The sequence below is a fragment of the Eschrichtius robustus genome, chromosome 7 (assembly GCF_028021215.1).
Source record: "Eschrichtius robustus isolate mEscRob2 chromosome 7, mEscRob2.pri, whole genome shotgun sequence".
NCBI lineage: Eukaryota > Metazoa > Chordata > Mammalia > Artiodactyla > Eschrichtiidae > Eschrichtius > Eschrichtius robustus.
In genome coordinates, this window is record NC_090830.1 from 122,712,546 (window position 1) to 122,740,075 (window position 27,530).

A 27,530-nucleotide genomic window follows, 5' to 3' on the forward strand; every position below is an offset into this window, starting at 1 on the left:
CTCCCCAAAGCAGGTGACATGACAGCCCACAGGCCTGCAGAAATGCCTCTTCAAAGCCAGCTAGACTCTGCCCAGCAACACAGGCTGAGCCTATCCATCAGCTGTCCTGACGCCTGCCAGCGAGGGTCTCTGCTGGGCTTGCCCTGTCAGCCAGATTGCAAGCGTCAAATGCAGGCTGACAGGGTTGGGGTTTGGGGGAGGCCCTCAGAGGAACCGTCTGTGCCACAGTGATGGATGGTGCCAACAGGGACGGCATTCCAGGGATTTTTATTCTGTTCCACACATCTGGCAAGCTCTTTAACCCAAGCAGCTGCAAAACCCCATCCCAGGAACTCTTGAGTTTTTCCGAGAGACCCCATGTATGGACCACGATAATCCCGGTTGAGGGACCTGGAGGATGTGACAAAAGAAATTTCCCAATGGTGTTACTTCCTGGAAGCCAAAACCCATGGAGTTTCCGGAAACACAAACCCACAAGAGGCTCCGGGGCTCATAAAATAGCAAACAAGACTTGGACTTAGGTAGACCTGGGTTCTGATACCATCTCCTTCTGCCTTAGTTTTTCCTTTTCTGTAAAATGGGTATAATAATACCTATGCTATAGAGGTTTTTTTAAGTTAAATAAGGTTGTGTGTGACCACGTTTATTTTGTATAGTCACCAATACATAGAAAATACTCAGTACATAATAACCTATTATTTGGAATATTTGAGTTAACTCAGGACACTCTTTACCATTCTTCCTGATAAATTCTAAAAACAGACTCTTATAATTAGACAAATCCACAAGGGTTTCTTTTTATACCTGATATGAAATGCATCTGACAGCTTCCCCGTTCTTCCCGCAAAGCTTTCTCCTTCTCTATAGCCTAGAGAAAATCTCAAATAATCTGTATTGGAACCTGGAATACTTTTTAAAAATCTAAAAACAGAAACATAGATCAATGGAACAGGATAGAAAGCCCAGAGATAAACCCACACACCTATGGTCAACTAATCTATGACAAAGGAGGCAAAGATATACAATGGAGAAAAGACAGTCTCTTCAATAAGTGGTGCTGGGAAAACTGGACAGCTACATGTAAAAGAATGAAATTAGAACACTCCCTAACACCATACACAAAAATAAACTCAAAATGGATTAGAGACCTAAATGTAAGACCGGACACTATAAAACTCTTAGAGGAAAACATAGGAAGAACACTCTTTGACATAAATCACAGCAAGATCTTTTTTGATCCACCTCCTAGAGTAATGGAAATAAAAACAAAAATAAACAAATGGGACCTAATGAAACTTCAAAGCTTTTGCACAGCAAAGGAAACTGCAAACAAGACGAAAAGACAACCCTCAGAATGGGAGAAAATATTTGCAAACGAATCAACGGACAAAGGATTAATCTCCAAAATATATAAACAGCTCATGCAGCTCAATATTAAAAAAAAAAATAACCCAATCAAAAATGGGCAGAAGGCCTAAATAGACATTTCTCCAAAGAAGACATACAGATGGCCAACAAACACATGAAAGAATGCTCAACGTCACTAATTATTAGAGAAATGCAAATCCAAACTACAGTGAGGTATCACCTCACACCAGTTGGAATGGGCATCATCAGAAAATCTACAAACAACAAATGCTGGAGAGGGTGTGGAGAAAAGGGAACCCTCTTGCACTGTTGGTGGGAATGTAAATTGATACAGCCACTATGGAGAACGGTATGGAGGTTCCTTAAAAAACTAAAAATAGAATTACCATATGACCCAGCAATCCCACTACTGGGCATATACCCAGAGAAAACCATAATTCAAAAAGACACATGCACCCCAATGTTCATTGCAGCACTATTTACAATAGCCAGGTCATGGAAGCAACCTAAATGCCCATCGACAGATGAATGGATAAAGAAGAGGTGGTACATATATACAATGGAATATTACTCAGCCATAAAAAGGAATGAAATTGAGTCATTTGTTGAGACTTGGATGGATCTAGAGACTGTCATACAGAGTGAAGTAAGTCAGAAAGAGAAAAACAAATATCATATATTAATGCATGTATGTGGAACCTAGAAAAATGGTACAGATGAACCGAGTTGCAGGGCAGAAGTTGAGACACAGACGTAGAGAACAAACGTATGGACACCAAGGGGGGAAAACTGCGGTGGGGTGGGGATGGTGGTGTGCTGAATTGGGCGATTGGGATTGACATGTATACAGTGATATGTATAAAATTGATGACTGATTAAAAAAAAAAAAAAAACTACCAATGGAACCAAATTTCATGTCAGGCTGCATGCATTCCCTGTCTCCCCAGGAAAGTCCTTGGACAAATTTCTATCCTCCTATTGAGCTCATCAGGTATTTTCTTCACCAAATATCTATGACCCAAATCTCAAATAGTTTTTTTCCTGAATTCCCTGTTTACTCTGCACCAGGCAGACACCATCTTCACTGGCAGAGCTATGTGCCCACTGTGTGCCAGCCAATCAGAAGAAAGGGAGGCTTGGCCATAGAGGGAAAGCTTGATCTGTCCAACACATATATTAACAGCATATAGGGCTCTGTGCTGGGCACTGTGGGGTAGAAAGAGGAATGGACATGGCCCTTTCTCTTAAGAAACCAACTGTCTAGCTGAAGGAAAGAAATCAGATAGAACAAGTTAAATACAAAACTCAAGAGACTTGCCCTCTGAGATCCAGCCGTGAAACCTAAAATTCTGCAACCACCTGGGCCACTGAGGAATTCTAGTATCTAAAATTCGTATCCCACCAGCAACTCAATATTAAGCCATGTGTGTTCATTTGTTATTACTACATGATATGGTTGACTCTTGAACAATTCAAGGGTTGGGGGTCCTGACCTCCCCATGTAGTAAAAAGTCCATTTTGACTCCCCCCAAGCTTAACTACTAAGAGTCTACTCTTGGCTGGAAGCCTTACTGATAACATAAACAGTCGATTAACACAATTTTGTATGTTATATGTATTATATACTGTATTCTTACAAGTAAGCCAGAGAAAAGAAAATGTTAGCAAGAAAACCATAAGGAAGAGAAAATACATTTACAGTGCATGTACTTATGTGTCTACTGAAAAAAAAAATCCACATATAAGTGGACCTATGTGTGCACTTCAAACTGTGTTCGTTGGCAATTTGGACTGGGTTCAGCTGGGCAGTTCCTCTAGCCTAGACAGGGTCAGCTGATCTTGACTGGGCTTCCTCATGTGTCTGTAGTCAGCTAGGAGATTAGCTGGACTTTCTTACATGTTTCAGACCTTGGCTGGGGCCTAGGGCTGCCTCACACGTTCCATTATCCTACTTAGAAGAGCCCAAACTTGTTCACACGGCAGTCACAGGGGTCCCTGAGAGAGAGAAAGAGAAGCTTGGAGCTGGCACACAATGCTTCCACTAGAACCTATTGGCAAAGCAAGTCCCAAGGCCAGCCAGACCCAAGGGATGGAGAAACTGACTCCATCTTTTTCTTTTTTTTGAACTTTATTTTATTTACTTTTTTATACAGCAGGTTCTTATTAGTTATCTATTTTATACATATCAGTGTATACATGTCAATCCCCATCTCCCAATTCATCCCACCACCACCACCACTTTCCCCCCTTGGTGTCCATATGTTTGTTCTCTACATCTGTCTCTCTATTTCTGCCCTGCAAACTGGTTCATCTGTACCATTTTTCTACGTTCCATATATATGCGTTAATATACGATATTTGTTTTTCTCCCTCTGACTTACTTCACTCTGTATGACAGTCTCTAGATTCATCCACGTCTCTGCACACGACCCAATTTAGTTCCTTTTATGGCTGGGTAATACTCCATTGTATATATGTACCACCTCTTCTTTATCCATTCGTCTGTCGATGGGCATTTAGGTTGCTTCCATGACCTGGCTATTGTAAATAGTGCTGCAATGAACACTGGGGTACATGTGTCTTTCTGAATTATGGTTTTCTCTGGGTATATGCCCAGTAGTGGGATTGCTGGGTCATATGGCAATTCTATTTTCAGTTTTTTAAGGAACCTCCATATTGTTCTCCATAGTGGCTGCATCAATTTACATTCCCACCAGAAGTGCAAGAGGGTTCCCTTTTCTCCACACCCTCTCCAGCATTTACTGTTTGTAGATTTTTTGATGATGGCCATTCTGACTGGTGTGAGGTGATACCTCACTGTAGTTTTGATTTGCATTTCTCTAATAATTAGTGACGTTGAGCATTCTTTCATGTGTTTGTTGGCAATCTGTATATCTTCTTTGGAGAAATGTGTATTTAGGTCTTCTGCCCATTTTTGGACTGGGTTGTTTGTTTCTTTAATATTGAGCTGAATGAGCTGTTTATATATTTTGGAGATTAAGCCTTTGTCCACTGATTCGTTTGCAAATATTTTCTCCCATTCTGAGGGTTGTCTTTTCGTCTTGTTTGCAGTTTCCTTTGCTTTGCAAAAGCTTTGAAGTTTCATTAGGTCCCATTTGTTTATTTTTGTTTTTATTTCCATTACTCTAGGAGGTGGATCAAAAAAGATCTTGCTGTGATTTATGTCAAAGGGTGTTCTTCTTATGTTTTCCTGTAAGAGTTTTATAGTGTCCGGTCTTACATTTAGGTCTCTAATCCATTTTGAGTTTATTTTTGTGTATGGTGTTAGGGAGTGTTCTAATTTCATTCTTTTACGTGTAGCTGTCCAGTTTTCCCAGCACCACTTATTGAAGAGACTGTCTTTTCTGCATTGTATATCCTTGCCTCCTTTGTCATAGATTAGTTGACCATAGGTGTGTGGGTTTATCTCTGGGCTTCCTATCCTGTTCTGTTGATCTGTATTTCTGTTTTTGTGCCAGTACCATATTGTCTTGATTACTGTAGCTTTGTAGTATAGTCTGAAGTCAGGGAGTCTGACTCCTCCAGCTCTGTTTTTTTCCCTCAAGACTGCTTTGGCTATTTGGGGTCTTTTATGTATCCACACAAATTCTAAGATTTTTTTGTTCTAGTTCTGTGAAAAATGCCATTGGTAATTTGATAGGGATTGCATTGAATCTGTAGATTGCTTTGGGTAGTATAGTCATTCTCACAATATTGATTCTTCCAATCCAAGAACATGGTATATCTCTCCATCTGTTGATATCATCTTTAATTTCTTTCATCAGTGTCTTATAGTTTTCTGCATACAGGTCTTTTGTCTCCCTAGGTAGGCTTATTCCTAGGTATTTTATTCTTTTTGTTGCAGTGGTAAATGGGAGTGTTTCCTTAATTTCTCTTTCAGATTTTTCATCATTAGTGTATAGGAATGCAAGAGATTTCTGTGCATTAATTTTGTATCCTGCAACTTTACCAGATTCATTGATTAGCTCTAGTAGTTTTCTGGTGGCATCTTTAGGATTCTCTATGTATAGTATCATGTCATCTGCAAACAGTGACAGTTTTACTTCTTCTTTTCCAGTTTGTATTCCTTTTATTTCTTTTTCTTCTCTGATTGCCGTGGCTAGAAGTTCCAAAACTATGTTGAATAATAGTGGCAAGAGTGGACATCCTTGTCTTGTTCCTGATCTTAAAGGAAATGCTTTCAGTTTTTCACCATTGAGAATGATGTTGGCTGTGGGTTTGTCGTATATGGACTTTATTATGTTGATGTAGGTTCCCTCTATGCCCATTTTCTGGAGAGTTTTTATCATAAATGGGTGTTGAATTTTGTCAAAAGCTTTTTCTGCATCTATTGAGATGATCATATGGTTTTTCTCCTTCAGTTTGTTAATATGGTGTATCACATTGATTGATTTGCATATATTGAAGAATCCTTGCATCCCTGGGATAAATCCCACTTGATCATGGTGTATGATCCTTTCAATGTTTTGTTGGACTCTGTTTGCTAGTATTTTGTTGAGGATTTTTGCATCTATATTCATCAGTGATATTGGTCTGTAATTTTCTTTTGTTGTAATATCTTTATCTGGTTTTGGTATCAGGGTGATGGTGACATCATAGAATAAGTTTGGGAGTGTTCCTTCCTCTGCAATTTCTGGGAAGAGTTTGAGAAGGATGGGTGTTAGCTCTTCTCTAAATGTTTGATAGAATTCACCTGTGAAGCCATCTGGTCCTGGACTTTTGTTTGTTGGAAGATTTTTAATCACAGTTTCAATTTCATTACTTGTGATTGGTTGGTCTGTTTGTATTTTCTATTTCTTCCTGGTTCAGTCTTGGAAGGTTATACTTTTCTAAGAATTTGTCCATTTCTTCCAGGTTGTCCATTTTATTGGCATAGAATTGCTTGTAGCAGTCTCTTAGGATGCTTTGTATTTCTGCGGTGTCTGTTGTAACTTCTCCTTTTTCATTTCTAATTTTATTGATTTGTGACTCCATCTTTTGGTGGGAGGAACTGCAAAGGCACATTGCAAAAAGCATGGCCACAGGGAGAGGTGAAGAATCAGTCCCTTTTATTTCATCAGATTGGCTCATACCACACCAGAGTGCCAATGTGGAACTTGAGGCTATCAGCTAGACTTGGCCACATCCAGCTCCCCTGCCTCTTCACTACCCTTTCATCTCCTTCCTTAGCTGGCTTTCTTCCCCCATCCACCCCGGACTCGAGGCTCCTTTGACTGGAGGCCGCATCCCACTCTTTTTTGTATAATTCTCCATTGTTCCCAAAGCCTTCCTGCACCTGGCATAATACCTGCCCCACTGTAGGTGCACAATACATGTTTCTTACAGGGGCAATGGGATGAAGTACCAATAGAATAGAAAAGACAAAATAAGCTTTAAGTTTGGAGGTAGAGAAACCCTCCCAGGTGATTCTTCTAAAAAGCATTTTCAAAACATGTTGCAACCCACCCCAAATGTCAAGGATCTTGGTGCCTTCCCTTGCAGTCTTCCAACTGGATGGCTTCTGGCAATCTGGGGCCACTGAGCCTCTGCTGCTTCTATCCCACCTCAGCCAAGGGCCCTGGACCCTGGAGAATAGCAGGGACTTAATGCCTCACTTAGCAGGAATGTAACTCAAAGTCTATGTGTTTTATTCCCTCCTTAGCTTCACTGAGAGGTGAACAGACCTTGTAAATAGGGCTGGATTCAAATCAAAACCCTCCAACAGGCATTTCACCCATCCTCCATCATCTGGAAAAATCATACCATTCCATCTTTATGAAAAACCTTCTCTCCTTTCCGAATATCTGCAAAAGAAATGATTCTTAATGGTCTAACCAAGATTATCCAGCCTGAACCTCGACTTGTGGGAATGATGGGAGAAATTACAGGAGCAATTCGAAGGCGCTTATCTATAAACACCTGTTGGAAAAACAAAAATCAATTCTCCAAAGAAAAAAGAAAGAAAGAAATGGGGCAATCATCTCATTACCAAACTCATTGTCTCTTCCAAAATGTCAGTTTGAAATCTTTCATGTCAAACTCAGAAAAACATTTTTTTCCCCTTACTTTCTCACCCTTTCTCTGCTTTATCACGCTAGATGGAAAGAAACTTTATTTGCTCCAGGAAGACAATGGCCTTATCTTCAACCTAGATCCTCATGCCTGGAAAGGTGGCCTCCTCTGAGAGCATTTTCATAGTGGGGAAAAGCAGCTCGGGAGAAATAATGAGGAAGCAAAGGGAGTCTTGACTTGACACTGTGATAAATGAGGTGAAACTTTGGCAAGGAACCAGAGTTGGCGTATTCAAAAAGGAAATAAAAAGATAGTTCCATTTTAATGGGAAATATAAAACAGCCATTGTGCAAAAGTCGATTTTTCAAAAGCCAAAGAGATAAAGACTATAAGCGAATGACTGAGAGACGAATGAGATAATGTGGTTGATAATCGGGCTTAGGTAAAGTGCCATCCTCCGGGCCATCGCTGGCTCCGTGGGAGTGCCTTTTCAAGTCGGCTATCTGCATTTGCTCCTGCCTCATTATCATATGCATCTCTGGACAGCTTCCTTACAGCTTCGACTTGCTGACTTGCCGTACTCCTGCCAGCTGGAGAGAGCAAAGTCAACCCAACTTTCTTCAAATCCCAAACTCCTCTCCATCAGCCACAGAGCTATCAGCATCTTCCAAGGCCCCAGACAACAAAGAGCTTGAGGCTTACACACACCTGCTCTTCCTAGTGGACTGGTCTAGTGTAAGGTTTACAACCATGGGCAACGCCATATACTGCCCTTTCTTTCAGTAGGCAAGATCCGTGAACCTTCTCAAGGCTGTCCTTGGGCAATTCCTAATTAGCAGGCTGGATACGCAATGGGAATGATAGGACCCCTTTCCAAAGGGTAAGTGTGAATTATCTGAGGCAGTATGAGAGGCCTGCTGAAGCAGTTGAGAGAGTGCAATTTAAGGGATATATGGAGATAAACTGCCTTAGTTCATATGCTGTCATTTATTAGCTATGTGACCTTGGACAAGTTACTTAACCTCTTTTAGCCTCAGGTTTCTAAGCTTAAAGTAGAGATAATAATACATCTAGATTTTTATGAGAATGAAATGGGGTGGTTCATGTAAAATGCTTAGTCCAGAGTCTGGTACGTAGTAAAGACTCAGTAAATATTAACAGTTACGATGATTCTATATAAATAACTCGGGAGTAGTTTGATGCTGAAGCTGAAAGAAAAGTGACAAGTTTCTTTGACTTTATTCAGCTAAGGTGACTGATAAAGTCCCACTGAGAAATTTCATTCACAGAACCACCCAACAAGGCACTCAAGTGCCACTGGATCTGACCCTGGGCAGATCTCATACAGGACCTTGGAGACTTCCTGCGCCCCAGTCATCTTCCTGCTATTTACAGGTGAGAAAACTGAGGCACGGAGAATACAATTGGCTTGTCCAAGGTCACGGTTAGTGAAAAGCCAGAACTTGTTGTCTTCTCCCCATTTCCAATCACGTGCTCTTGACCTTGCCAAATGCCAGGGCTGGCTCACTGGGTCACAACAGCCCCCTCAAATGAAAGCTCACGATGCCTGACCCCTTCTATCTGCCCCGTCAGTGTCAGGAGCTGGAAAGACACATGAACCCTCCTTCAGGACCTAGAACTCTTTGGGAAAGGGGGTTTTCAGTGAAATAAAATGGTGACTTCTTTAGGTCTGATGATTAGGGTCTCTTCTGTCTTGTTCCCACATCTGTAGATTGGACTCTCGACCACTATGAGTACAGCCAAGAGTATTATGACCAGGAAGAGAACGCCAGCAGTGCTCTTGCCCATCCCGAGAACCCTGACTGGTACTACGCAGAGGACGGTCGGTACCAAAGCTGTTTGGGGGGCCCTCCTGGGGGGAGAGCAGCACACCTGGAGGGGAGTTTATGTGTGACCACATGCAAGGGCTCTCTCTTCTCTTCCTCTCTGACCACCATCATAAAATAGGTATTAAAAAATTATTTAGACTGGCTTTTTTTTCAGTTAGAATTACATACTATGAATACTGGGGAGGTTCTTAGAGACCATCTCTCCCGCTTTCAAATGACAGGTGAAGCAAGTGAGGCCAAGAGAGGAGCTGACTTAGCCACGGTCACGCAGCAAGTTTGTACATCGTCATCCGGCTCTCCCGACACTGTGGGTTAGAGTCATGTTCAAAATCATCCCAGAGCTTTCATGACAGGTAGTCATAATTATGCAGAAGAGTCGTCTTAGCATTAGGCATCGAACTGGAGCATTCACAAAGTTGGCATTGTGCTGTGCCGTGTGTTTTTTTTTTTTTTCTCTTTTCACTCTTCAGAAGATTTGCACAGTTGTTATGTTGTGTGTGTGTGTGTGTGTGTGTGTGTGTGTGTGTGTGCGCGCGCGCGCTCACACAGGTGTGCTTCGGCCGCATTTGTTTTTGTTTTTGTGGCTTCTTGAGACAGAAAGGAAAATGAGAAGCTGGGCCTAAGCAAAGCCATGTGACTAAATCAGTAGAAGTAATGGAAAGCACTTAGCAGCTGGAATAAAAGCTGTGTAACTGCGAAGTGGCCTGGAAGGCAGGGCCAAGATACGGGGCATCAGGGGAACATCAGACGGGACCATCAAAACAAGAGCCAGGCCCAGGGATCCTAGTTCCTGAACCAAAGAACAATGTGTGTGAACAGAAAGATAAAGAATTCCCCAAGGGAAGATCCATTCAGACAACCATGAAAAGCCAAAGGCACAGATGAAATATGACAAAATCTAACTGAACAAGTAGTTGAAGAAAGATGAAGGCCACTGGGTCATTTCCTCCTCGCCGTCAATTCTTCTGTCCCCCTCTTGCCTTTGGTCTTCTTTCCTGATGTTCAGAAAGCTTGTGTTTCATTAGGGGTGGGTTTTCGTTCCCCACTCCTGACCTCCACCCCTGGGCACTGGGAGTAGGGGAGGTCTTCAGGCTTGTGAAATGCCTTCGGCATCAGAGACAGACCCCGTGGCACTCCCAGCGAGACTGGGAGGAGAGAGACACTGATGACGGGAAAGGGGAGTTACTCAACGAGAAAGGCCCCATCCAAAGCCAGGCTGAGGGAGACAGTCACGATTCCTTCTTGCCTCTCCTCTTACTAACCTGAACCCTCCCTCTGGTCTTGTGATGGCAGTTTTCCTGGCTCTTTAAGGGCAATGCGTGTTTCCCCCTTTCCCCGATCACTGGCTATGCAGTTCCTCTCTCATTTGGGGCAGGAGATGGAAATTCAATGAAGAGACGGGGGGCTTCTTGCCTGCCGTTCATTGCAACATTGACTTCCGCCCACGTGTTTTAGATCCGTGCCTGTCCAACCCTTGTGCACATGGTGGGGACTGCCTCATCAGCGGGGCCACGTTCACCTGCAGCTGTCCAGCCCCTTTCTCTGGAAACAGGTGTCAGAATGGTGAGTGGACCTTCACTGGATCCAATCTTCCCTCCATGTTGAACAAGAGGCTGTTTCTCCTCCAATTCTAGGGGGTAAAGAAGGGTTCAGTAATCCCGTGAAAAGGCTGACGATCACACATATTATATTGTGCATAATAGATTCCTCAGCTTGCTCACAGGCAGCGTCTCACTGAGTCCTCATCCTTACATGTTAGCTAGGACTAGTATGTCCATTCCACAGATGAGAACATTGAGGGTAAGAGGGGATAATAGCTGGGTTCTGACCAAGATGTGTTCTAAACTCAGGACTTGTTGTTTAGAGTGTTTAGACCAACTTCAACAGAGAAATGTTCTCACATACAAGAGCAGGAAGGCTCTCAGGGCACATACGTCTCAACCTTGTTAGAGAAAGGGAGCCCAGAGTGTACAGGGGACTTGCTCGTGGTCACACAGCTAATTAAGAGAAGAGCAGAAATTAGAGACCTGGTGCCTGACTCCCAGCCCCACGCTCTCTCTTCCTGCCATCCTCACTCGTGGAGACTCTGATAAAAGGTGTGTCCGCTTTTAGTGACCTCTTGTGGGCATAACATGAGGCTATGTGATAAGGTATTGGGAATAGAATTCTTACGGGCTAATTGCACCCCTAGAGAGAACCTGGGTTCTGTCGCATCTAGCAACCATCTAAGTGGGGTGGGGGAGGAAGTGAGGGTTTTATGGTTGACTTCTTTTCTCTGTGCCCTCTTCAGTTATTCCTACCATTTTCAATCCTACAAAGTCTTTCAATAAATTTTTCAGGATGGTTTGGGGTACCAGGCACAAACATAGTTACTGGGTTTATCCCTCAACTTCTTGGAAGAATGACAAAATTGTAAATGGAATATAAAATCAGCTATACAATGGAGAAACTCAAATTGCAGCTCTATTTTTTTGAAGGTGTAAAAATTATCAAGGTGTTTATAAAAATAGCATAATAAAGACTATGAGCCCTAGGAACTCATAAGGAACTGGGAAGCAATCATCCATGACCCAAGGATAAGAGAGAAGCCTTGTCTAGGAAGGTAGCATGATGTTTCAGAACCATGGACAGGGGGCACATGCTCTATCAGTCACCAACACCACCTCTCCCCACGCCCCCTCACTCCCCTCCCAAACATTGTACTGTACAGGTACCTCTCAAAGTAAAATGTGCCCCAAATAATGTCCTGTAATTTGTCCCTACTTCTCTATTGATCTCCTACAGTGCAAAACAAATGCAAGAACAACCCATGTGGCCGAGGAGACTGTCTCATTACTCAGAGTTCTCCTTACTACCGCTGTGCCTGTAAACACCCTTACAGGGGTGCAGACTGCTCCACAGGTAAGTGCTGAAGGCCTCTTCTATGCTAAGCTCTCTCTGCCATGGCTTGTGCCTGGGATGTCAATATCCTCCTGTGTGGAAGTCCAGATACATCCAATGTTTTGGTGGCATCCAAGATGGCCCTTTTAACTAGTACTTTTTAAGATTCATTATCCCTGGAAAGTCCAGTGAGAACTGACTTGTCTGTGTCTCTTTCTAACAAAAAAAATCATCTTGAAACTCACTTCATCTAGGAAGTAAGCCCTGGTCTTTTCCTAGAATGGACCATGTATATTTATTCACTGCTATGAGTCAGGCATTGTCCCAGGATATTTACATTCTCTCTCACATTGTCCCCAAAACACTACAAGAAACAGTTTTACAGATGAAGAAATTGAAGTTCAGAGAGGTTAGCTAACTTGCTTATGGTCACACAGCTGTCAAGAGGCAGAGCTAAGTTTCGACCTAGCTCAGACTGGCCCCCAAATTCCTGCTCAGTCTATGCACCTTGTTTTTCCTTACTGAGCGACCCATCTACTTATATACTCTTTTTTGCTGGCCTCCATCATATTGCTTCATCCATGTTTGCTTATGTTCTTAAGGTTTGTGTGTATGTTTTCTTGCATGTCAGTGGGTCTCTCTTTCCCCTTTGGTGACCCATTTTTGTGAAAGGATGGACACCAGAAAAGTGCCACCAATATCTCCTCACCAGCTCAGATGTAGCTGCAACTCCTTCTAAAGAGCCTTCCTGGACCCACTTCCTGTGTTCACAGTGGTTCCTGCATGCAGGCCAAATCCCTGCCAAAATGGCGGCACCTGCTCCCGACATAGGCGGAGATCCAAGTTCACCTGTACCTGTCCTGACCAGTTCAAGGGGAGATTCTGTGAAATAGGTATGGGTCTATACCACCACTTCATCAGAAACTCAGGGACACATGTGAGGCCTCTGGAATCCTTTATCTGTTTGCATTTTGTTGCCAGAACAGGGTTCAAGTCAATTCCCAAGCTCTGCTATTGCCTCAGCCTTCCAACCTAAGGGCGTAGGGTATGTCTGGCTCCATGTAGAGGAGGTAATAAACTGGGATATAGCGCAGGCAAGTCAAACACTCCTGGGTATCCTTGGGCCTCAACTTACCTACCACTGGTTCTTGTTTGAGCCAAAATTAAAGAACTCAGTTCTCACCCCCACCTCCATGATATTCCATGTTTTTAAGCTGGGTTGAATGTGGAGCATTCAAACCACCTTATTTCTGGGAACTCGTAGTGAAACCTCAGGGTGATCAATACTGAGGCCCAATCCTCTCACCACCTGACATACCTGCCAAGTCCTTTCCAGGCATGGCACACCAGCTGGTCTCAGTTCTCACATTCCCAACTGCTCTCTCCAAGGTTCTGATGACTGCTATGTTGGTGATGGCTACTCTTACCGAGGGAAAGTGAGTAAGACAGTCAACCAGCACTCATGCCTTTACTGGAACTCCCACCTCCTCTTGAAGGAGAATTACAACACGTTTATGGAGGATGCTGAGGCCCATGGGATTGGGGAGCACAACTTCTGCAGGTAAAACTTACCCTCCTCCCTATGCTCCGTCTTGGCCCCTTGTCAATGTAAGGATTTGTTTGTCCCTTCCCCCTGCTCCTAGTTTTCCTGGGCCAGCTTCGAAATCTTGGACCGGAACACTGAAACTCATCAGCTTTCTTTCTAGGAAGATTTTCCAACTCAGGATAGGTTAGGTTATGCTGCTGTAATGAACAACCCCCAAATCCCAGTGGCCTGAATACATCCATGTTTATTTCTCATTAATGCTATGTGTGTCATGTAGGTTGGGTGTGGAGGTAGGGGGTAATCTTAGCTTCACTTAGTTACTCAAATACACAGGAAGGGCTGGAACATGGAGCACGAGATTTTTACTACCTCAGCCTAGAAGTGACACGTCATCTTAGCACACATATTTCATTGGCCAGAAATGGTCATATAGTCCCACATAACGTCAAGGGATAAATAGAACTTCAAAGGAGGAAATGGAATGTTTGGTTAGCATTACGGTCTCTGACACAAGGATGTGCAGGTTTTCCCAAATAAGAATAAAGCCATTTCTATCCCTGGTGATGACTAGTTACCTTCTTCCCCGTCTTCCTGACCGTTCTGTTGGCTTCCTCCCACTGCTCATTGTCTAACCAAGGCCAAGGACATGCATGGTCTGCATATAGAAACAGAGATTTTTTTGTATGGCTTTAAACTGGTTCCATTAAGCAAGAGGATTTCCCTAGCACAAAACACAAGTTTCCTTCTACTTTCACTTACCTTGAGCTGTTCCCTCCATGGGACTGTCTTCAGGGTGAACCCCAGCAGCCTCTCTCAGAGAATTCCCATGCACAGAATTTGAAGGTTCGGGCAGAGGAGCCCTACTCTCACCATGTTTCTGTAGTTATTTCACTTTCCTGACAAAGAAGGATCTTCGACAGGGATCTCATTTATTTTCCTACACACAATGTAATATGTCCCGTGGATCTGGCACAAAGCTCGTGAACTACTTCCTGGTTATTGAGATTCTCCTCTGGAAGTTAAGATTTGGCCCCAAAGCTATAACCACCCTTATATGTCAAGGTTTGCTAACCTGTTGGAGGAATGGAATGGAATGTGGTCTCAGGGGGATGCAAGAGCTTGGTACTCTCTTACTCAAAGGATTTTTAATGAGGTCCAGCGGGTTCACCAAGCCTTGGCTCCGGCTTAGTTTGTTTTTTTATTTTAGAAACCCAGATGGAGACAAAAAGCCCTGGTGTTTCTTTAAAGTAAACAATGCAAAGGTGAAATGGGAGTACTGTGATGTCCCCGCCTGCTCAGAACTAGGTAAGACTGTGGCTGTCTGGAGGCCCGGGTAGTGGGGAGGTTGCAGAGCCATAGACAGATGTTCCTGGAACTCCCTCTCTGTCCTACCCCTGTCCTTCCACAACACCTGCTTTACCATTTGCCATCCCAGTGGCAACCCAACTGCCCAATCCTCTGCTCCCCTCTCGGGAGGTCGAGCAGACTTGGATACCTTTGTAAACTCAGGCTTCCTGACTCCCAGTCTGTGCACTCAGCAAATATCGATCGATTGCTTGCTGGATGCCAGGCGCTATGCCAGGCCTTCAGTGTACAGTGGTGATCAAACAGTGGCTGGGTCTCCACAGCCTCTCAGGATACAGCATGGACTGAATTCCAGCCTCACAGTCTTCCTGCCACGCTGCCTTAGCCCACCTCTCTACTCACGTCTGAAGCAATGCACCCTCCCTCTGCTCAATGGAATTACTTCCCTGGACAGTTTCATTTCTGTGCCTTTGCTCTTATGGTCACCTCTGTCTGTAATACTCTGTCCCATACCCACTCTTGTCCATATCCAACCATTCTTTGAGAATCAACCCAAGTAACCACTCCTCCGGGAAGTCCTCCATGATTTACCAAGTGAAATATTATCTCTCCCTTCTTACAAACCCCATGGAATAGATTGGGCACCATCCATGCAACACCTGTTGCTCTCTCCTTTGCATGACAGTTATATGTGCAAATGTCTTCTCTCCCCCACTCTACTTCATCTGAATATCTTCCCCTAGGCACCAAAAAAGCCTCCAAAATATATATGTGCATTAACAAATAGTTAAATGCGTACCCAGAGATGGATTTATATATTTATACACACATTTTTTATTGAAGTATATTTGCTGTACAATATTATGTAAGTTACAGGTGTACACTACAGTGATTCACAATTTTTAAAGGTTGTACTACATTTATAGTTATAAAATATCGGCTGTATTCCCCCACTGTACAATATATCCTTGTAGCTTATTTTATACCTAATAGTTCATACCTCTTAATCCCTACCCCTGTCTTGCCCCTCCCTCCTTCTGTCTCCCCACTGCTAACCACTAATTTGTTCTCTATATCTGTGAGTCTGCTTCTTTTTTTTGTCATATTCACTAATTTGTTGTATTTTTTAGATTCCACATATAAGTGATAAACATTTTTTATGTGTCTGTGTACATGTCAAAATAAGAAGGAAAAAAAAGCAACATCTTCACCATTAATTCTATAGACTCGCTTTGTATTAATCAATGTATTCAACAAATGCTAACTGCACACGTGCCTATCCTATACGCACCAGTATAGTCTCTTAGCTCTGGACACTATTTAAGCTTCGGGATGCAGAGCCATGCCTCTGACAAGGTCCTTCTGAGGATCTGGAGGGAGGGTGAGAAGGGTGATTTATTTTTCTTGTGCTTCACAGATGTTGCCAATCCAGAGGGAAGCCTCACGGAGCCCCTGACCAAACTTCCCGAGTTTGACTCATGCGGGAGGACTGAGATAGCAGAGAGGAAGGTCAAGAGGATCTACGGCGGCTTTAAGAGCACAGCGGGCAAGCACCCATGGCAGGCGTCCCTGCAGACCTCGTTGCGACTGACCATCTCCATGCCCCAGGGCCATTTCTGTGGGGGGACACTGATCCACCCCTGCTGGGTGCTGACTGCCGCCCACTGCACCGAGTAGGTGCCTGCTGGGAGCAGAGGTTAGGGTGGCTGCAATCTCCAGGGGGGTTCTTCTCTTCCCATCTGAGCAGCATCTTGGTAACTCTGGCAGGACCTGGGGGTTGGATCTTGCTCTGAGGGTGAAAGGATGTTTCCTTACAACCAGATAGACGAGAGCTCCCATGTGTAGAATGCTCACCATGTGCATTACATGTGTTATGACACGCAAGCCTCCAAACTAGCTACTTAAAGACAAGCAGGAGAGTTCTTTAGCAAGACCATGATTACAGATGAGGATGCTGAGGTGCGAGAAGGTCAGGTCATCTGTCAAAGGTCACACAGCTCACCAGGAGCAGAGCCAGGGTGTGGATCCAGTCTCTCAAATTCCAGGGCTAGTTCCTGATCATCTTACTTTCCCTTGTAGCTTAAAAGCCAAATATCTAAAAGTGGTGCTAGGGGACCAGGACCTGAAGAAGACAGAATTCCACGAGCAGAGCTTTGGGGTGGAGAAGATATTCAAGTACAGCCACTATGACGAAAGAGACGACATTCCCTACAACGACATTGGCAAGTCTCTTCTATCGTGGCTCTCCCGTGGGTCTTGTCCTGGGTGGGTTTCTCTACTGATGGAAAGCTGAGGTTTGGTTCTAGAAAGTGCTCTTGTCTTTTTGGTCCCTCATAGACCCTGTAAGGTAGAGCATTTATTCCAGAGCTTTTTAGTTCTTAAAGGTCTGTGTTAGTGTCGCAGATAAATGTGCACAAGTTCTTAAATTGAGGGGAAGAGATGTGAGGAATATTGCGTTGTGGAGAGAGCTCAGCCTTGAATTAACAGCTGGCTCACCTCTCTAAGCTGCAATTCCCTCTTCTGTAGAACGGAGACACTGACGTACAAGTCTCCACTTCCTATGTGCTAAGTGACGTGATGCTCATGTATCCCCATGCACATCTGGCACCTGGTAGGCAATGATGGACTTAATCTGCCTGCTGCTTAGCTCTACCCCCTATTTCTCCATTCACAGACCTCTCACTCTTTCTGCTTCCTCAATATCTTTTCTTCCCCCTTAAAGCCTGTTTTTTAAAAAAGGATTCGAAGTCATTTAAAACTCAGCCCGAAGTGTTCTTACTCCTCCGAATTGAAAGTTAGAAGAATGAAATGACCAAGGGAGGGTTCTTTTAGGTATCGGGAATGGGGCTTTGCTAGGTCCACCTTCCAGTCAAGCTGCAGCTGATGCTTCTTTGACAGAGAGGATATCACTGCCGGTTTCCCCTTTCTCTACCTAGCTTTGCTCAAGCTAAAGCCAGTGGATGGTCAGTGTGCTCTGGAATCCAAATATGTGAAAACTGTATGTTTGCCTGATGGTCCCTTTCCCCCTGGGACTGAGTGTCACATCTCCGGCTGGGGTGTTACAGAAACAGGTGAGGCTGGCCATGCATTCTCCTGAGGCCCAGGTGAGTTACATCCACCAGACAAGAAAGGGTTACACTCAACTGCCCTCCTGAACTAGATATCAGTGTTATAGTCAAAATGTATAAACAAAAGAAAGAGGCTGCCCCATCTCTCAAGCTCCAGTTAAATCTCATCACCTTCAAGGAGTCTTCTCCGATCTCCATATCTGTCCTTGGCCCCAACCCTTAGATCTTTGACTTTCACCAAGCATTGATCCTGTATCCATGGAGAACTTTTTCCTTTCCGAGGTACACTGGAAAGAGGATAAATTAGAAAGAAGATGGATTTTGGAGTCAGACAGACTTGTATTAGGTTCTTGGCTTTGTCACTTGGACAGCTGAGTTTCAGTTTCCCAATAACATCCTAGGTTTGGAATCAGGAGATGATAGAATTCTCCAGAGATATTCATTAAGTCAGCCCCTGGAGGGCAGGGGTCAGGTTTCATTCACCTTTGACTCTCCTACGGTGCTTTGGTCAAGGCTCTCTACATAGTAGCATTCTATAAATTTTTGTTAAATCAAGCTCTTGATTTACCTATAGGATTTGGTCTGATCTTAAAAAGTAACCAGAGGGCTACTTTCCTTATAGTACTGACAAGATTACATCCCCTCATATATGGAATTCAGGAGTATGTATCAAGTCTCTCTCAAATACTCAAAATAGATTTCTCTTCCCCCCAAATCTTGTTCTTAATAATGGAAAGCAAGAATCACTTTAAATAGGCCCACATTCATGAAGAAAGTGAAATGTAATATACAAATTTGTCAGAAGCCTTCTGGGAAAGAAGATTTCTGATCGATAATTAGATTTAGGGTTAACCAGGAAACCTTTTTGTAGCTAACTTCATTGGAGTCCATCTAAACCTTTCAACATCATCGTGCTGACGAGAGCAGATTGAGCAGAACAGAGGTTCTTTAGGGAAGGAAATGTCTGCTGTGGGACGCAGGTACTCTAGGTGATCAACCAGGGCACTTCATGAGTCATGAAGGCTCTACTACATGCAGCCCTCTGCCAGGCATGGGAAATTAAAAATGGATTTAAGACACCATCCCTACTTGCCCAACCTCACCATCCAGTTGGGGAGACAGAGGAGGGCATAAATGATTCTGCTCCAAGTGTTAAGCACAGCATTGAAGGTCTATAGAACCATCGTGAAGGCTGAAAGCAAAGAGCCCCCAGCCCTGAAAGATGAGGCTACTCTGCCCATCTCCTGGAAGAACCCTTCCTGCCGAGCTCAGGTCTGGTGGCCCTCTTCTGACTGCTGCTGGCTTCTGGTGGGGCACGTTCCAGCCTGGTCTGTACAGTGGCAACCTCTTTTCTCCGCCCCGCAGGAGAAGGGTCCCACCAGCTCCTGGATGCCAAAGTCAAGCTGATCAGCAACACCGTGTGCAACTCCCGCCAACTCTATGACCACATGATCGATGACAGTATGATTTGTGCAGGAAACCTCCAGAAGCCTGGGCAAGACTCCTGCCAGGTCAGAGACTCCAAATGGTACTTGAAGAAGGAGGGGCTGACAGGACCTTACACCGGGCACAGAAGGTCCTTAGAACCCTGGGCTGGGAGGCGGGTTCAGAGACCCACCTGCCATTAAGCTAAGGGGGACATGTCTGTCCTCTGGCAAATCTGAATCCACATCAAACCAGGACGACTCAGCATAATAACCATAGCAGTCACTTTGCCCACATTGTCCAACTTAATTCTCACAACCATCTGGTGAAGGGGATGTCATTATCACCGTTGTACAGATGCTTAGAGAAATCATCTTGGCCTATAGCACCTGGGTGGCAAGTGGCAGAGCAGGAATTTGCTCCACTGTGTTTAAATGGCCTCAGCACTGGGCAGCTTGTCTGAAAATCCCAATAAGCAGGGAAGAGTCCCAAAGACCAGTGGTTGGAAGGAGAAAGATGAGACGCCAGAGAATTCACAATAATATTGACTAACCATTAGGATTTAAATGCGTGTGTGTGTGTGTGTGTGTGTGTGTGTGTGTGTGTGTGTGTGTGTGTGAAGGGGGAGGGCGATTTAACCCTAATAAACTAATTGGCTGAGTGGCTTCTCTGTGGCCAGGGCCAATTTAGAACCTGCCTGACACCTGCCCCCATATAGGACTTTGGGGGACCAGCATGGGCACATTCACATCTGAGCTCCTCCCTACAAAGGGACCCAACAATGATCTCCCAGCCTTGAGCCCCCTTTGGGATGGGAAATCACGGTCACTCTCCCCAGGGTTTGTGGCTCTACTGTGACCCTCTGCCCCTTCCCAAGGAGCCACAGATATCCACCTACTCAAAGGAGGTGTGTGGGCAGATGGGATTGATTTGCCCTAAGTCCCTAGAAGACGAATAAGAAAACAGATTGTTCAATTCCCTAGATATTTCAAGGGCTTCCCTTGCAGGCTTTAAAAGCCGATGGTCATGGGTTTGAAACCTGCTTCTATCCTTTACTTTGTGACCTTTATCAATCACTGAATGGCTTAGTCAGCTCAGGCCCCTATAACAAATTACCTTAGACTTGGTGGCTGGCTTAAAACAACAGACATTTATTTCTCACAGTCCTGGAGGCTGGAAGTCTGAAATCAGGTGCCGGCATGGGCAGGTTCTGGTGAGGACCCTCTTCCAGGTTGCAGACTGCCAACTTCTCATTGTGTCCTCACACAGTGGAGAGAGAAATCTAGTTCTCTAGGGTCTCCTCTATAAGGGCACTAATACCATGCATGAAGCCTCCACCCTCATGACCTAATCACTTCCCCAAAGTCCCACCTCCTAATAACACCCCAGTGAGGATGAGGCTTCAGCATATGAATTTGGGGGCAGGGGGACATAAACATTCAACCCACTGCACCGAAATAATTCTCCAACCTCAGGTGTCTACTCTGTAAAACGGAAATAGTGTATCCATAAAATCAGCAGATTGTGGCTAAGATTGAAAGAGACAATTCATTAAAAAGCCTACCAGTTGTGGTGTGTAAGCAACAGTGTGTGTGTGTGTGTCTGTGTGTGTGTGTGAGAGAGAGAGAGAGAGAGAGAGACGTCCTCATTCCTCTCCTCACCATCTTCATCCCCTCCACCTTAACTGGGGGTTTAATATGAACCAGGCACTGTTCTATGTGCTTTACAAACATTAGTCCTCACAAGACGCTCAGCGTGGGGCAGGGGTTCTGTTGCTACCCACGGTTTACAGTGTGAGAAACCGAGGCCCCGCTGGCCAGCAGGCGGTAAGCCTGGTTTGGAGCCCAGCAGATCTAACTCCATGGACCATGTTAAACATCAAGGCCGTGCTGCCTCTGAGCCCCATCCTCCTTGCCATGTGTGTGCCCTTGTGGGCCCTGGAAGGGCTCTATCCAAACAGGGCACCTCTCAGCCTCCGCCAGATCCTTGCTGGAATGAGACGTTGAGGGCCCCTTGTAATACCTGTATCACTGAGAGTCATGGCGGGTCAGGAAGTAGGGCTGGGTCCGGCACTGGGCCCCGGCCCCGTGGCTTCTCTGACTCAGGAAGCCCTCACTGACTCAGGACGTAGGTTGGTATTTGTTTCTCTCCCTTCAGAGCACTGCGTCACGTGAGGCATTGGAAGAGCCTTGTTGCTACTTTCCCCAGGACCCGCCAGCAGTCTCACCCCTCCCCCCCCCCCCCCCCGCACCCCCTCACGGAGGGTGGGGCTGTCTCTGAATGCATTCCTATTCACAAGGCTGACTCCTGCGTCTTTTTCCCCTAGGGTGACTCTGGAGGCCCTCTGACCTGTGAGAAGGACGGTACCTACTACGTCTATGGGATCGTGAGCTGGGGCCTGGAGTGTGGGAAGAAGCCAGGAGTCTACACCCAAGTGACCAAATTCCTGACTTGGATCAAAGCCACCATGGAAAGGGAGGCTAGCTTTTGAGGTGTCTTCCAAAGCTCACAGCCCATCCTCCTTAGCACCCAGCCAAGGCGAGGCCTCACGGGCGGCCGTGGACAGCCCCGGAAGCCTCCGAGTGTCCAGGCTCTAAGCAGAGACCACTGCTGCTCAGCCTGGGGTGCCCTGGACCAGCATGGCCACCACTGCCTCAGGCTCCCTCCTGGGAAACCCAGAAATGAGAGAATCAACCTGAAGTATATGACGTTTGCTTCCCTTCCAACAATTGTAGCTTCTAGAAAATCAGTGTTCATCGACTGCCTTCACCTCGGACATTTGCAAATGTGAGATTTCAGACGGCTTAGCGTCGGTGGGGGTCACCTTTACATCTTTATCCCTCATCCCAGACACTCAAGGCACGCAACAGGGCCACCCACTTCTAGGCATCCGACAGGGGACCAAAATACAACATTCTCCGCCCACTTTCAGAGAGTTGTTATTTTAATAAAGGAGGATCGGAGCATGGGCTGGGGTGTTGTTTTCACAGTTGGCCGCAACTGAAGCCATGTCTCTGGCGTGCAAATTTCCTCTCCAGCTCCTCTCCCAAGAATCCCAGGTGGACGCCGCCCACTCACAACGGCAGGGCCTTCCTCCTTTTGACGTGAAGAATCTCGGTGGCATCTGGGTTCACATGCCCCCTCTGATCATCTCCGGTCTCTACAGCCTCCTGCCCCCGCTGCAGAAATCAAACACACCTCCCTGAGTTAAGATGAACCTCCTGCCCTGCTCCCATAGGACAAGCTGTCTAAAACGCTCGCCCTCCCCTTCCTTTTTCCCTCCTCCATCCTCCCCAAGAAGAAGGATCCTCAAGGCAAGAAAGAGAAAGAAGTAAAGCCAATCTCTCATTTAGACGTGGCATCTTTCTTCCGAACAAAGTAGGGTTCAAAACCCAGACTGTTGTAGCCAGCAAGTCCCTGACCCCTTCCATGAATGTAACGAGCAAGCAGTCAGCACAGCCTGGGCTGCCGCGGCTGCGATTGATGTAGCCCCGGCATGTTTGTCTCCGAAGAACTAATGGCTGTGACTTCAGAGAAAACCCTGCAGGAAGTTTAACCCGGGTGTCACCCTCCTGGTCACCTCAGACCCATGAAATTAGGCGCCTTGCGTGAGCTGCATTTCACACGTCTTTAGAGCCAGCTGACCTTTGGCCAAAAATAAAGTTTGAAAAGAAACAATGAGTTTGCCTTTCCCCCATGGCCTTGCAAGCCAGCCCGCTACTCACGTAAGCTCCCCGGAGACCCAGGCCCCTCGCGTTGGCCAGCTCTGCAGCCCGCCGAGCCATTTCCACTTTGTAGGAGCCAGGAGGTGTCCAGCCAATACCTCTGGTCAGGTTCAAGTCTGATTTGTACTTAACCTTGGGGGAAGGAGGGAGGCAAGAGGAATAGGTCAGCAGGGTTTGGGGGGAGGCTTAAAAAGCCTGCCCTGGAGAATATGCTGTCAGTGAAGCCAGGTCAAGGGAGCCAATTCATCTTAAGCAGGAGCTCCCCGGCATTGAGGACCCTCTGTGCTGGGGGCTGGGCCAGCATAACGCTGCCCTCTGCATCTTTCCATTCAAGTGATGGGGCTGTAATGGGGGTGGAGGGTCAGAGACCTGGTTCAAGGCCGAGCTCCCATCTTGACTTGCTCTGTGGCCTTACGGAAGTCATTTCCCTTTCTTGGGCTTCACTTGCCTCCCAGAGAAAGGTCACGGTCTAGGCGACTACTAAGATCCCTTGGAAAGAGTATGGCACGGCAATCGAGAGCTTGTGCTCTCACATCAAACCAAATGGGGCTCAGATCCCAGGCCTGCCACTTACTTGCCATGTGATCTTGAGTTTGTTACTTCACCTCTCTAAGACTCAGGTTCCCCATCTGTAAACTGGGGCAGTGGTGGGGTGGTTGTGAGAGCTCCGTGGCACGACGCTCAGAAAGCATTCGGCACAGAGCCTGGCCCACAGGAAGGACTCAGTACATTGCAATTCTTGTCATTCCTTCTGGCACTATTGAGTTAGGTCTCCTGGGTTCTATCTCAGCCCAGGTCCTCCCTGAAGGTAACAGGGGACGTGGGATTCTGGCCATCTCTTACGAAGAGGCCCCAGAGGCCGGGCCTCGGCCAGGGAGTGAGGGCAGCCCACATCGCTCTGCAGCTGGTGGGCCTTCTGGGCATGGTTCAGGCCCAGCTGCTCTGGGTCGCAGGTGGGCTGGGGCAGGGGCTGCCTGTAGCACACACTGCTGGCCAGCTGCTGGCTCCTCTTGGCTTGGAGGAAGCCAGGCTGGTCTGGGCGGCTGTGGAACTGGGACTGACTCTTAGCGAAGTCCTTCCCGTACTCATTGTCACCCTGGAGTTTGCTGACACTGAGGAAATGCTTCATCCTCGGGTCGTCGTGGATGCTGCGGTACCCAGTCTGCAGGCCCCGGTCCCGCAGGAAGGCCTCTCTGTACCGGAACTGCAGGTCAGAGATGCAGAGGGGGGTCATGGGCGCCCACCTCCCTTCTAGGACCAGTCCTCAGGATCTCAGCAGGAAGTTCAACAGTGGGTTAAGGGCACAGCTTTAGATTCAAGTAGACCTGGGACCTGGATCTCCCTCTGTTGCCTACTAGCTGTGCGGCCTTGGGTCAGTTACTGAGTCTCTCTGGTTTCTTGGTTTCCCCACCTGATAAAATGGGAGCATGAACCTCCACCCCATGGGACGTTGAGAGGATTCCGTGGGGGCTGAGCTTCATGTCTGGCACAGGCTCATGCCCGCCGAGTGTTGGCTGCTGGTATTATTGCTGCTGTAATAGTTAATAATCCAACAGCAAGAAAAATGTGTCCATTCTCTCAGTAGCCACTCATCCTTTGATTCTTTCCAGCTTTCAGGGACCCAGTCCAGTGCTCCTCAAACCATCTATAGTGAAGGACAGGATTCATTTTGTTTTGCTTTTTAAACTTTCCAATCTGTCAAAGTCCAATATGTGGTCCTCCTGCCTGTGATTAGCATGTAGTGGTACCAGGTACATTTGATAACACATAAAAACTGGCCTCTACTCTGCTCAGCCAGAGGAGTCCACCAGTCACACAGGCTTGGAGGTCATAATGTCTAACTGCTAAGAATGTTCCTGAATGCTTGCTCTTGATTTCTGTACTTATCTCACTTTGGACCAGTGACAAGCCACTCAAGAATGATGACGTATCTAGTTAATGATATCTTCCTATTCAATAATAGAAGCTGCCGTGTTTTGTCGTGTTCTGTGCATGACACTATGAACCATTTTGGTTTCATCCCTACATCAATCCTAGGAGGCCAGTATTAGATGTCTATTTCCTAGATGGAGATAGTTGAGTTCAGAGAATTTAAGCAACTTGCCCAAGACCACAGAGCCAATTCCTAAGTGACTGAGCCAGGATTTGAACTCAAGTCAATCTAGGGGGGAAACCCAATCTCTTTCTATCCCACCACAGTGCACTTCAGCTAAAAAAAAATAGTCCCTCAATTGAAGGTCAACAAATCAATCGTATGTTAATTGACTTCTAGGTACTGTCCACATGCGTCAACTTTTAAGAGTGCCTCTCTTAAAACAGAGGGAGTGGGAATACGACCCTCCCCAATTCCAAATTTCTGGCTAAGATGCTAAAAAATAAGGCCAACTTTTTTCTTTCATTTGAAATATTTGTTCAGTTTTGGTTCCCGGTGGTTTGCCTTTCAACAGATCTGGGAAAACCAGAGCAAAACCTATCAGTGAGAGAGAGAGAGGAGGGAGAGAACGTGAGGTCTTACGTCACTGGCAATCTCCCTGGATGCCCGGGCGGTCTGGAACGGGATGGCATCCAGCCTGAAGTCATAGCCACCATCCCGGGTCTGTTCCCAAGAGTTTCTGTAGACTTTCTAGTCGGGGAAACACAGAAATGAGTGAGCGGGGAGTGAGTAGCTCCGTGTCTGGAATGTTGCTGGTTCTCAGTGGGAGTGGTTCCTAAACATGTACCCTCTGTCTTGCTGGTGCCCAGAATGGCAGAGCCCGTGGTCCCACATCCATCCTGAGGACCTCCCCCAGCTCTGGCCGCAAAGGGCTTCAGCTCTCAGCCCCCAGCCTGAGCATCAGGCCCTGCTCTTGTGGGTCTTGGGGTCTGTGGGTCTGGCTCCTTTGCTACATCCCACTGGTACCAGATGCCCCTGACCACCTTCTTTCTGTCTTTGCTTTTACTTTCAGCGTTTCAGGTTTGCAGCTTCTAGATGCCAGAACTCAAAGTTCAAGAACCCTGTTTCTTCCCACCTGCCGAAGGTTCTATTCCTTAGGTCCTGGCACCCACATGTTCACTGGCTCCACTGACTTCCTGGGGGCCCCTGGGCTACCTCTGATGCCATGTCACAGCATCCCTATGAAGCATGCTGCATCCCACACGCACCCCTGGTGCCTGCACTGAGGGGAGAGCCTTCCCCTGAATTAAATCGATTGTCAGGAACCTGCCCGAGTTCCTGACCCCCGTATTTCACATCTTCCTCTTTCATTTTTTTCCCTTTTCAAGTTGTTCTCACACACCCTCGGGGAGTCTGTAATCACATCCTCTCAGTCCTCAGGCAGACCCACATCACCGATGGAGGCATCAAAATCTCCCGTGCCTTCATGTAGCTAATATTTTTTTTTCAAGATAAGGGAATGGCTCCATGAAAGGAGTCATCTGGAGATCCCAGCGGAAGGCTGTTCTTTATTCCGCCACAGAGAAGGGAGACAGCAGGCGAGGCACATCACCAACAGATGACAAAGTGACAGCCCCAGACCGTGTCGGTCTCTCACTCATTCCCAGAGCCACGGCAGGTGAGGGGGCCCTTGAGAACCTTACTTTTGTCACTTGGAAATAGAGGTCAAGGCTGAGGCTCTGTTCTACAGGGGATTCGGGGGACTAAGCACAGGAAAAGTGGCAGAAAAAAGCAAAGTGCCCTCACGCCACCCCACAACCGGGCCTGGAACTAGAGGGGACCACGGAAAGCTCGAGCCAAGCGCGGTGGAGCTCATCGTTTTTCGGTCCTGCTGCCCGTTGTCACCTTCACCTTCATCACCGCCTCCACCTCCAACATCACAAACCAGGAGCCAAACGCCTGTTCTGTTCAAGCAGCGAGAAGTACAGAACCCATCACCGCTGGGGTAATCACCTAACTGACAGGTCACAATCAGGGCCCAAAGGATTAGATTTCCTGGGTCACCACTGAGTTTAGCGGGCAGGACCGAGAGGTATGAGGAAGGGGAGGAGCATTCAGACAATGACAGACCAACCAGCCCCTCTAGCATGACGCTTCCTGTTCTGACGGTCCCGCAAATATTAGACTAGCAAATAGAGTCCAAAACCTTATCATTCCCTGGAAAGGGGTCTGTTGCGGTGCCTTCCTAATAAGAGCCTCCATACCAGATCTGGGCTAGGAAATGACACCGATCTATCCACAGCATCAAACTCCGAGGTCACCCCACTCTGGTGTTCAATGCATCCCAGCCTCTGAGGCTCTGTAACTGAGGGTCAACTCCAGGGCATGGCCCAAATTGGGGTTCTCCCCGAGGTACTGGATCCCTGTCTCCCGGCCACTTCTCCCTGTATACTAACTATTTGCTTGATTATCATCACT

General features: G+C 46.3%; 2 protein-coding genes across 2 annotated transcripts in view; one reads left to right on the forward strand and one right to left on the reverse strand.

Annotated features, from left to right (window-relative positions):
- The window catches only part of HABP2 (hyaluronan binding protein 2), a 37,605-nt gene extending 14,470 nt beyond the window's left edge, over positions 1 to 23,135 (forward strand). The window contains exons 3-13 of the mRNA XM_068548600.1: positions 9,113 to 9,223; positions 10,686 to 10,793; positions 12,015 to 12,131; positions 12,884 to 13,003; positions 13,500 to 13,671; positions 14,864 to 14,961; positions 16,379 to 16,634; positions 17,041 to 17,183; positions 17,898 to 18,032; positions 19,395 to 19,540; positions 21,781 to 23,135. Of these exons, the coding sequence (XP_068404701.1) occupies positions 9,113 to 9,223; positions 10,686 to 10,793; positions 12,015 to 12,131; positions 12,884 to 13,003; positions 13,500 to 13,671; positions 14,864 to 14,961; positions 16,379 to 16,634; positions 17,041 to 17,183; positions 17,898 to 18,032; positions 19,395 to 19,540; positions 21,781 to 21,945 (1,571 nt within the window). The 3' untranslated portion in view covers positions 21,946 to 23,135. The remainder of the gene's footprint in view (positions 1 to 9,112; positions 9,224 to 10,685; positions 10,794 to 12,014; positions 12,132 to 12,883; positions 13,004 to 13,499; positions 13,672 to 14,863; positions 14,962 to 16,378; positions 16,635 to 17,040; positions 17,184 to 17,897; positions 18,033 to 19,394; positions 19,541 to 21,780) is intronic.
- The window catches only part of NRAP (nebulin related anchoring protein), a 69,608-nt gene continuing 64,458 nt past the window's right edge, over positions 22,381 to 27,530 (reverse strand). Inside the window, exons 39-41 of the mRNA XM_068548601.1 lie at positions 25,695 to 25,802; positions 23,180 to 23,311; positions 22,381 to 22,633 (exon numbers count right to left, since the gene is read on the reverse strand). Of these exons, the coding sequence (XP_068404702.1) occupies positions 22,529 to 22,633; positions 23,180 to 23,311; positions 25,695 to 25,802 (345 nt within the window). The 3' untranslated portion in view covers positions 22,381 to 22,528. The remainder of the gene's footprint in view (positions 22,634 to 23,179; positions 23,312 to 25,694; positions 25,803 to 27,530) is intronic.